This window comes from Carcharodon carcharias, chromosome 5, assembly GCF_017639515.1.
Source record: "Carcharodon carcharias isolate sCarCar2 chromosome 5, sCarCar2.pri, whole genome shotgun sequence".
In the NCBI taxonomy this organism is placed as follows: Eukaryota; Metazoa; Chordata; class Chondrichthyes; order Lamniformes; family Lamnidae; genus Carcharodon; species Carcharodon carcharias.
The window spans coordinates 187615433-187626988 of NC_054471.1; the positions used below are offsets into that span (position 1 = coordinate 187615433).

Genomic DNA, 11556 nt, shown 5'->3' on the forward strand with positions numbered 1-11556 from the left:
ATAGGGGTTTTTTTTGTGCGCCAGTGGAATTAGACCTTAAGTACCTTGGTCTCTGATATTTATGGACCAGAAAGATTCTGGTCCCCTCCCAGTGGGTTGGCACAAGACCGCACTGTAAATCAGTTTAACGCATTTTAACATGATCAATTAACTGCGAGGTTTTAAAGTAAAAATGCAACATTCCGGGCCTCTTTCCCTGGATTTTTCGAAGTAACAAAAACATTCACTTGCATTATTCATAGGGCTAAGACCCCGCCCCACCATGATGTAATCCCGGAACAAGGTCTGTCTATTACAGGAAGGGAGAATATGGACTGTCGGGCTGTTTTGAGAGAAGCAGACTTTCAGTTCCAGAAGCAGAACTTAAGAACCGCAGAAGAATTCTACACCAAGTTCATTCATATTTGCACGGAAGGGGAATGGAAAAAGTGAGTCTGGCCCTTAGACGCGGCCACGAGCACTTGGATTGTTAGCAAAGATTTTATCGCGGCTATGGAACCTTCCTCCGCACAGTTGCAAAAGGGGAAAGAGTGACATTAGTGATAAGCAGCAATCTCGCCCAGTTGCAATAAAACCAGTGAACTGCAGCTCAGGCTTCTATTTTACGGAATCACCCCCCTTAATTTACATCCAAAATTATTAAATGACATTGGTTTAGTAGTCCACTTGAAGGGCATCTTTGCCCCCTTATAATCATTGCTTGTCTTTTTTTAACCAAATTGCTGTTACTTGTACTTTTTTCAATTTTAGTGTACTGTATTTGCTGCTCACGATTCAGTTTCCTCTACATTGGGGAGACCAAACGTATATTGGCAAATGGTTTTGCTGAACATTTTCATTCAGTCCTCAAGCCTGACCCTGACCATCATTTTAATTCATCATCCCATTCCCACTCCATCCGCAGTCTCCTATACTTTTCTAATGAAGCTGAACAGAAGCTGAAGGAGCAGCACCTTGTCTTTTTGATTAGTTGGCTTACAATTTTGGGATTCAACAGGGAGGTCAACAATTTTAGATCATAACCACTGCTCCAATATTTTTTTTCAAACAGGTAGTACTAGTAATGATTCTGCAGGTGCCCTTTAGCCCAATCTTTTGTTTCTTCAGTTGTCCCTTTACCAATGCCTTTTGTCTTACACATCATCTCTTTTGTCATTTAATCTCTCCTGCATTCGCCTATTTCTTTTTGCTCTTCCCTGCCCCAGCCTACATTTTCCTTGCCTTTGTATTTATTTATAAACTTAAAACTCTATCTTCTTCCAGTTCCATTAAAAGGTCACAGACTTGAAATGTTAACTCTGGTTCTCTCTCCTCAGAAGCTGGTTGAACTGCATTTTCTGTTTTCATTATTTGTTACCATTGTTTTTGTTTTCTACACTTTCCAATCAAATTGTTGTTCACCTTGAGTTTCTGTTGAATATTTATACAGCAAGTTGAATTTTTAAAAAGTAAATAGAATAAAACAATTAAAATCCCATTTAATTTATGTTTCTAGTCTTCATCTGTGTAAAATAGAGTTAGATATTTCCTGATTGTAAGTACAATCGCTAGTACTCCACTTCTTAAAATCTAGTCAGCTCTGCCTTGTAAGGAGAGCACATGTTGCATTCGATCCTGAGATAAAAGTGGGAATTTTTTGAGTTGCCTCACCTGCCAAAAACACATGCTAAAAGTTTAGCCGCATAGTGCACCTGATTTACCAACCCATTTATTGCAACTTAAAGTCAGAAAATTACTCTGTAGCACGTAAGATTGATGCTAATAATGTCTTAGTGACGAATAATGTTTTTTTTCTTGTTCAGCAAGTGCTGTGCAGAGGACCTGGCTAATGCATACAACAACAGAGGCCAAATCAAGTACTTAAGAGTAGACTTTTATGAAGCCATGGACGATTACACATTAGCAATTCAAAACAAAGAAGATTTTGAAGTTCCCTATTATAATCGAGGACTGATACATTATAGACTAGGTAACATTTTGCTTTTACAGTTTCCATAGTAGAATATTGAAATAAAATCAATCTTGTCAGATTAGGTTGTTGGTCATATATTTTTGATATCAACTGTTTTAAATTCGGCCTTTAAATTGTGTCTTACTATACGGCATTGGTAAAGGTGTCCGATGTCCTTGAAAGTCTTTGCCCTCCACCAGCAGAGTTTTTACTCTACGTCATATTTGCCTTGGTTCTGACCTAACGTCGTTCAGAGGATACCTGCATGGGCCTCAGTTATGCCTGTCTCTTTATGGGGTTTGTGGAACATTCCTTATTCCAGCCCTCCTCAGGCCCCCTCCCACAATTCTTTCTCCAGTGCATCGTTGACTGTTTTGGTGCCACTTCATGCTCTCGTTTGGACCTGGAAAAATGTATTAATTTTTCTTCCAGTTTCCATCCCTCCATCACTTTCATATGGTCTATCACTGACACTTCCCTTCCCTTCCTTGACCTCTCTGTCTCAATTCCTGGTGATAAACTGTCCAGCAATATTCATTACAAGCCCACCGAATCCCACAGCTACCTCAACTACAACTCCTCACACCCTGCTTCCTGTAAGGACTCCATCCCATTCTCTCAGTTCCTTTGCCTCCATTGCATCTGTTCCAATGATACCACTTTCCAAAACAATGCTCTGACATGTCTCCCTTCTTCCTTAACCAAGGCTTCCCACCCACATTGTTGACAGGGCCCTCAACCGTGTCCGACCCATCTCCTGCGCCTCTGCCCTCGGACTTTCCTATTCCTCCCAGAACCATGATAGGGCCTCCCTTGTCCTCACTTTTCACCCCACCAGCCTCCGCATTCAAAGGATCATCCTCTGCCATTTCCGCCAACTCCAGCATGAAGCCACAACCAAACACATCTTCCCTTCAGCAACTCCTCATCAGCATTCCGTAGGGACCGTTCCTTCTGGGACACCCTGGTCCACTCCTCCATCACCCCTACACCTCAACCCCCTCCCATGGCACCTTCCCATGCAATCGCCGAAGTTGCAACACCTGCCCCTTTACTTCCCCTCCTCCTCACTGTCCAAGGATCCAAACACTCCTTTCAAGTGAAGCAGCATTTCACTTGCACTTCCCTCAATTTGGTCTCACGCATTCGCTGCTCCCAATGCGGTCTCCTCTATATTGGAGAGACCAAACGCAGACTGGGTGACCGCTTTGAGGAACACCTTCGGTCTGTCTGTAAGAATGACCCAGACTTTCCTGTCGCTTGCCATTTCAACACACTACCCTGCTGTCTTGCCCACATGTCCGTCCTTGGCCTGCTGCAATGTTCCAGTGAAGCTCAACGCAAACTGGGGGAACAGCACCTCATCTTCCGGTTAGGCACTTTACAGCCTTCCGGACTGAATATTGAGTTCAACAACTTCAGACCATGAACTCTCTCCTCCATCCTCACCCCTTTTTGATCCCCTTTTTTCAAATATTTATTTTTAAGTTTTTATATATACATTTTTTCCCCACCTACTTCTATTATTATTTTTAAAATTGATTTCCATTCATTGTTTGATCCCCACCTTTTAGCCTATTTTTATCTTTTCTCCCCCCACCCCACCCTCACTAGGGCCTTCTGTCACTTTCTCATCTGCTTTCTACTCTTAATGTCACCATTAGCACTTCTAGCCAGTATCACCACCATCAACACCCCTTCAACCTTTTTAATGACATCTTTTGCAATCTCTCCTTTGCTTCCACCTATCACTGGTCTTCTATCCAGCTCCACCTGTCCCACCCACTTAAACAGTATATATTTCACCACATTTCTACTTTTTAACTCTGTCTTTCTCTCCATAGATACTGTCAGACCTGCTGAGTTTTTGTAGCAATTTTTGTTTTTGTTTCAGATTTCCAGCATATGCAGTATTTTGCCTTTATCTTAGTCGTTCAGAGGCTGTTTTGATACAGAGGCCCTAGAAGCAGCTCCAGTGATTGAATGAACCCATCAACACCAACACACTTCCCTGAACAGAAAGAACCTTTGTCAAAGATCTTATCTTTGGAGGGTTCCTGAAAAAAATAGTTTAAAGTTGCATCCTAAGTGTTTGAAACATCGCTGGAACTTAGCTTGCCTGTTCAGCCGCCACTCTAACTTTTAGAGACAGCACTAGCTGAGGCAGGGTCATTTCATTGGACCTCAAGCTCAGTACAAGTTCAGGTTCCAAAAGTGTACAACAGGGATAGCACCTAATGGGGAGATGGTGGCTTAGTGATAATGTCACTAGGCTAATAATGCAGAGGCTTAGAGATACGGGTTTAAGTCCCATTACAGCAGCTGGTGGAATTTAAATTCAATTAATCAAAAGCCTGGAATTAAAAACTAGTTTCAGTAATGGTGGCTATGAAACTTACCTTTGATTGCTGTGAAAACTTATCTGGTTGACCAATGTACTTTCGGGAAGGAAATCTGCAATCTCTACCTGGTCTGGCCTACATGTGACTCCAGGTCCACAGCAATGTAGTTGAATCTTAACTGCCCTCTGAAATGTCCTAGCAAGTCATTCAGATCAAGGGCAATTAGGGATGGGCCACAGATGCACATCCATGAAAGAATTTTTTAAAAAAGCTAATGCCTCAGGTGACCAAGTCACTTGAGGCAGTGGTTACTTAAGAGATATGTTCCATCCTCTTTGAAGAGAAAGAGGACAAAAAGGAAAAAGGAACTGTGGAGAAAGACATTCATGCTTCAGGTCATGAATTAGCGGGCATTAATATGAGGGTAATTTCTTCAATGGATTTCTTCTGAACTTGAACACAAAGGACCCCAGGAAAAATCAAGAATACTATCAATGGTCTGGTAGACAGTTCTGTCGGTCATTTTTTTGCAGAGTTTTAGTGGTCATTCTCAGATCTTTAGCAAAAATAATTTGGTGCAACCAGTGGATGATCTCAGGTGGTCTGAAGTTAAATACGGTTCTTTGTCCACTTGGCTGCTCTTGTAAGGCCGTGCTCAAGTACTCCCAGTGAGAATTAAGGTAATTGTTGATAGTTGTAAATTGGTGAGGTCAATTAGAGTCAGTAAATTGCTTATAAAGGTTATACTCTATAGATCAAAAGAGTGGGTGAGGAGTACACATCCCCACTGAAAAGATTTGGAAAGGAATTCGTAAGAGATCTTAGACACAGTGAAGTGTTTCCTCTCTTACCATGTCCCTTTTATATCACAAGCTTAACTAATAGCTAAGGGCAGAGCCATTAAAGGTACTATCTCTTACTTTGAGTTGCTCCATCCTTATTTCTCCTTCATCAGTTGAAATTCTTAATTTTTCTGTCTCTAACTGGAACTGGAAAATGGGATTTGAATAGATAGGTGCTTGATGGCTGGCATGGACACAATGGGCCAAAGGTACTGTTTCTGTGCTGTAAAACTCTGTGACTCTACCCATGTCTCCTTGCTGAACCTGCCTCCAAAAAGTTAGTATGTTACATTGTTCCAAACACTTGTTTTCCTTCGACAACTCTTAATTCTTCACAAAGCCTAGATCAATCCAAGGGTTAAAACACTGCTCTCATATCTATGGATGTATCTCCCAAAAGCTGACTTACACTTCTGGCCAAGATAAAGGCTAAAACTTGTCTGATAGCTAATCCTTCATTCACCTCTAGCCTCCAACGTTTCACAATGTCTTTCTCTACTTGTTGATTTTTCTAAGATCAAAATTCATCTGAACATTTGTCTCATTCCATATAAACTCTAAGTCTATTCTATATGCTCTTCTTCATCCCTACATTTCCAGTGGGTCGATGGCACAGGCTTGTGCTTTAATTCACCCCTCCCTTCACATTTGTGAAAATCTAGGGCTTTCCTTTCACTTTCCTTTCCTTTGGCCATTTAATTCTTAAATTAGGAGATTCCAAATCACCATTTCCTAATTTACTTTGTTTTCTCTTTTACTCTTTTCAGCTTTGGTGATGTCCTATACTATGGCCCTTGGTGCTTTGTTCCTGATTGGGAAACCAACATTCAAAAAATCCCTAAAGGCTACTTCCTACTCTATTGCTCTTTCTTTAGGCTGAGACTGTTAATGTTACTCTAAAAATCAGTGTTAGCTTCTGTAAAGTAGCCCTTTAAGGAGAGTGTACAGTCTACCATCTAGTGGCTAGGTGGAAGTGTGTTATCACTCATCCAGTATGGGTAGGTGAGTTGAATGGCAATGAATGCTGAGTTTTATACTGCAGTTCACTTTGATTAATACCATCGTGCTTTATTTTTTTACAGACATTTTATTTGCTTGAAAAATATTTTGATTGAGATGAAAATGTTTTGTTTATTTTCCATTTTGTTGCAAAATGTCACAATTTTATCATATTTTGTTATGATTCCTATTTGCAAAATCTTTCTACTATATCTTTTTAAAATTAATTTATGGGATGTGGGGTTCGCTGGCTGGGCCAGCATTTATTGCCAATCCCTAATTGCCCTTGTGAGGGTGGTGATGAGCTGCCTTCTTGAACTGCTGCGGTCCCTGTGGTGTAGCTAGAGCCCACAGTGCTGTTAGGAAGGGAGTTTCAGGATTTTGACCCAGATGTTGAGGGAATGATGATATGGTTCCAAGTCAGGATGGTGAGTGGCTTTGAGGGAAGGTAGTTTTCCCATGTGTCTGCTGTCCTGTCCCTCTATACGTTACTGGTCGTGGGTTTGAAATGTGCTGCTTAAGGAGCCTTGGTGAGTTTCTGCAGTGCATCTTATAGATGGTATACATTGCTGCTACTGTTCATCGGTGGTGGAGGGAGTGAATATTTGTGGATGGGGTGTCAATCAAGTGGGCTATTTTACCTGGATAGTGTCAAGCTTCTTGAGTGTTATTGAAGCTGCACTCATCCAGGCAAGTGGACAGTCACACTCATCACACTCCTGACTTGTGCCTTTTGATGGTGGACAGGTTTTGGTGAGTCAGAGGGTGAGTTATTCATCGCAGGATTCCTAGCCTCTGACCTGCTCTTGTAGCCACAGTATTTATATGGCTAGTCCAGTAAAGTTTCTGGTCAATGGTAACAGGGTGCTGATAGTTGGGGATTCAGCGATGGTGATGCCATTGAATGTCAAGGGGCAATGATTAGATTCTCCCTTGTTGGAGATGGTCGTTGTCTAGCACTTGTGTGGCTTGAATGTTACTGGCAATTTGTCAGCCCAAGCCAGGTCTTGCTGCATTTGAACGTGGACTGCTTCAATGTCTGAGGAGTCACGAACAGTGATGAACATTGCACAATCATCAGCGAACAGCCCCATTTCTGACCTTATGATGGAAGGAAGGTCCTTGATGAAGCAGCTGAAGATGGTTGGGCCCAGGACACCACCCTGAGGATCTCCTGCAGTGAAATCCTGGATCTGAGATGATTGAACTCCAACAACCATAGCCATCTTCCTTTGTGCTAGGTATGACTCCAACCAGTGGGGAGTTTTCCCCCGATTCCCATTGACTGCAGTTTTGCTGGGGCTCCTTGATGCCACACTCGTCAAATGCTGCATTAATGTCAAGTTGCAGTCACTCTTACCTCACCTCTTGAGTTCAGCTCTTTTGTTCATGTTTGACCGAAGGTTGTAATGAGGTCAGGAGCTGAGTGACTCTGGCAAAATGCAAACTGAGCATCAGTGAGCAGGTTATTGCTAGGCAAGTGCCGCTTGATAACACTGTTGATGACCCCTTCCATCGCTTTACTGATGATCAAGGGTAGATTAATGTGGTAGTAATTGGCTGGGTTGGATTTATCCTGGTTATGGTACTGAGCTTGTAACCCCAAGATCAAGAGTTCAAATCTCACAATGGCAAACTATGAAACAATGTAACTTCATCTGAATAGGAACAGATGGAAACGTGTTTGTACTCGAAAGAGTTATCCTTTTTGTGTATCGGACATGCCTGCGCAATTTTCCTCATTGCCGGCTAGATGCCAGTGTTATAATTGTACTGGAACAACTTGGCTAGGGGCACAGCAAGTTCTGGAGCACAGGTCTTCACTACTTTTGCCGGAATATTGTCAGGGCCTATAACTTTTGTAATTTCCAGCACCTTCAGCATCTCTTGATATCGCGTGGAGTGAATCAACTTGGTTGAAGACTGGCATCTGTGATGCTGGGGACCTCTAGAGGAGGCCAAGGTGGGACATCCACTCGGCACCTCTGGCTGAAGATTGTAGCAAATGCTTCAGCCTTATCTTTTGCACTGATGTGCTGGGCTCCCCCATCATTGTGGATTGGGATATTTTGTGGAGCCTCTTCCTCCAGTGAGTTGTTCAATTGTTGACAATCATTCAAGACTGGATGTGGCAGGACTGCAGAGCTTAGACCTGAGCCGTTGGTTGTGGAATTGCTTAGTTCTGTTTATCACTGGCTGCTAATGCTGTTTGGCACGCAAGTAGTCCTGTGTTGTAGCTTCACCAGGTTGACACCTCATTTCTAGGTATGCCTGGTGTCTTCATTCATAGGTTACACCTCCAAATTCCCTTTCAGGTCACACGCTGTGCTTCCTTGGACATATATTATTGTTTCTCCATTGTTACTGGATGAATATTCTGGAATTCCTTCGCTGTTCTGGGCCTACCATCGTCATAAAGTCTGCAACAGTTTAGAGAGAGCCCACTGCCCCCTCCTCATGATAACTAGGCATGGGGCTATGAATACAGCCTTGCTGTGTCACTTTCAGCCTTTGTGCAAATTTTTAAAAACCGTAGATAAGCTCTCACATTATTTCATTTTTAGTGACATAATGCTGTAAGGGATTTCAATAAATTAACCACTTTTAACACTATACAGTTTCACATTTTCTGTAATATAATAATTTCTAAAGTTTACAGTAGTTTTATCAGTTATGGAAAAAGAAAACCAGCACATTATTCACAGATTTTATCTAATATAAAGACAAAATGACATGATATTTTTTTCCTTTTCAGGATTTTTTGACCAGGCATTCGAAGACTTCAAGAAAACATTGACCTTGAATCCAGATTTTAAAGATGCCAGATTGAGTCTTGAACAGACACTAATAGATAAAAATGAGAAAGAAAGTAGAGGATACTAGGTTATGGCAGCCGGATTATAAACGTTGGTTTGTGTGTGTACTATTTGTTATGATGTGGTGGCTAGTATTTGCCAGGCTGACCAAATCCACAAAGAAAACTTGGCCACACCATCACAACAATTTTGCAATTTGTATTTATTGCGTGAAGGCTTGTGCATGAAGTCAGAAGTGATGAGTCCACTGTCATCTTTAGAGATTTTAAAGATTAAATTAAAACATTAACACACAAGATTACAGTTACACCATTAAAACAGTTCCCAAAATTTCTACTTAACCAGACTCTCAACACACACACCCTTTAAGGCAACAGTCCAAATAGATTCCAAATTTATAAAGTCAAGCAGCAATATCATCACAAGCACCCAGTGGACAATGCACTTCCAAAAGCTTTTAACACAATTTTGGTTACTGGAACAGCAAACTTCTTCAGGATGGTTAGAGGCTTTTTCTCCAAGTCTGTTTCACATAGCCACCTTTCAAGATTTCACTCGGCCACACCTCACGCAGCCTTTCATCCTTCTTGAAATAAATTTCTCCCTTTTTGATTTGTAAATCCCATTGTTTCTACTCGTCTTTAGAAATTACTTTTCCCAGAATATAAAAACCTTTCATGTTAGCATCATGGCCAGCACTTTTGGGAAAAATCAACAACCTTGCCTTATTTATCTTGCCAATTATAAATAACTTCCATGTCCCTTTGAAAATCAGACACTTCTCCACTTATCTAAAAATGCAAATTTCATTCACACCGTATCTGCTGACCTCACCCTAGCTCTACTCATCTCCATTTCAAATGCCTGTTTTACACCTCACTTCTTCTATAATTTAAACCTTGCAGTCTAACCATCTCTAGTTTAATTAAATTAGCCACACATATAGAACCAAACATGCACACACATAAACCTGCTTTAAAGTATCCCACAATAATATTAGGAAAAATATGATAGTTCCTTGACCATCATAATTTTAAAAGACAGTTTCAGTTTATCAACCCATCTTACATTGCTTACTATATTCATTCAAATACACAAAACTATTACACTACCAGGTACATGCATTAACATAATATATACAAATCCTTTGTATCAACAGAGACATCCGCAATTAAATTTTCTCTTCCTGCCACATGTATAACCTGCAAAGTAAACGGTTGCAGTAATAAACTCTTTCTGAACAGTTTTGCACTTCGGTCTTGAAATTTGTCTAGATATTTTAAAGCATCATGGTCTGTACAAACAATTGTTTCTGAAGAATTGTTTGGAACATAAACCTCTAAATGCTGCAACCCTAACACCAGACCTAGAGTCTCTTTTTCGATGGATGAGTGTCTTTTCTGATGTACATTCAGCTTCTGTGAAAAATATCCTACTGGCTTTTCAATTCCTGCTTCATCTTCTTGTAACAACACAGCACCAATACCTAAATCACTTGCGTCAATTGCCAACTTAAACTGCTTGGCATAATTAGGTGCTGCCAAAACTAGTGTAGTAGTCAACACAGTTTTTAAACTGTCAAATGCATTTTGACACTCTTGTGTCCATTGAAATTTCTTGTTCTTTTTAGTGCTTCCATCAATGCTGCAACCACACTTGCTAAAATTGGTACAAACTTCCAGTAAGATGCCCCCTATGCTGGGGCTTTTTACGATTTACATCAATGACTTAGATGAGGGGAGTGAAGACATGGTAGGTAAATTTGCAGATGACACAAAGATAGGTAGGAAAGTATGTTATGAAGAGGATATGAGGAGGTTGCAGATGGATATAGATAGGCTGAGTGAGTGGGCAAAGATCTGGCAAATTAAGTTTAATGTGGGAAAATGTGAAGTTGTTCACTTTGGCAGGAAGTACAAAAAAGCAGAATATTACTTAAATGGAGAACGGCTGCATAATCCTGAGGTGCACATGGATCTAGGTGTTTTAGTACTTTAGTCACAAAAAGTTAGTATGCAGGAAAACAAGTAATTAAGAAGGCTAATGGAATGCTATCCTTTATTACGAGAGGTTTTGAACATAAAAGTAAGGATGTTATGCTTGAGTTAAACAGGGCATTGGTAAGATCGCACCTGGAATACTGTGTGCAGTTTTGGTCTCCTTATTTAAGGAAGGATATAAATGCATTGGAGGCGGTTCAGAGGAGGTTCACCAGATTGAGACCTGGAATGAGCGGGTTGTTTTGTGAGGAAAGGCTGGACAGACTGGGCTTGTTTTCACTGGAGTTTAGAAGAGTGAGGGGTTACTTGATTGAAGGGTACAAAATCCTGAACGGCCTTGACAAGGTGGACAACGAAAAGATGTTTCCTCTTGTGGGTGGGTCCAGAATTAGGGGGCAGTGTTTTAAAATTAGAGGTCGCCCATTTAGAACAGAGATGAGGACAATTTTTTTCTCTCAGAGGGTTGTCCGACTTTGGAATTCTCTGCCTCAGAGGGTATTGGAGGTGGGGTTGTTGAATGTTTTTAAGGCAGGGATAGATAGCTTCTTGTTAGGCAAAGGAATGGAAGGTTATCGGGGTAGATGGAACGTGGAAATCGAAATTCAA

The 11556-nt window shown here is 41.0% G+C and overlaps 1 protein-coding gene across 1 annotated transcript; it reads left to right on the forward strand.

The window, feature by feature from the left end:
- Positions 1-284: 284 nt before the first annotated feature.
- ttc32 (tetratricopeptide repeat domain 32) lies at positions 285-10193 on the forward strand. The gene is made up of 3 exons (XM_041188216.1): positions 285-428; positions 1803-1969; positions 8890-10193. The coding sequence occupies exons 1-3, from the start codon at positions 310-312 to the stop codon at positions 9015-9017; spliced, it is 414 nt and encodes a 137-aa protein (XP_041044150.1). The 5' UTR covers positions 285-309; the 3' UTR covers positions 9018-10193.
- The last annotated feature ends 1363 nt before the right edge of the window (positions 10194-11556 follow it).

Excerpts from the sequence above, each read along its gene's own strand:
- ttc32 (XM_041188216.1), top strand. The coding sequence starts at position 310 with ATGGACTGTCGGGCTGTTTTGAGAGAAGCAGACTTTCAGTTCCAGAAG. Across the intron at positions 429-1,802 it reads ACGGAAGGGGAATGGAAAAA|CAAGTGCTGTGCAGAGGACC; the intron begins GTGAGTCTGGCC and ends TTTCTTGTTCAG. Across the intron at positions 1,970-8,889 it reads ACTGATACATTATAGACTAG|GATTTTTTGACCAGGCATTC; the intron begins GTAACATTTTGC and ends TTTCCTTTTCAG.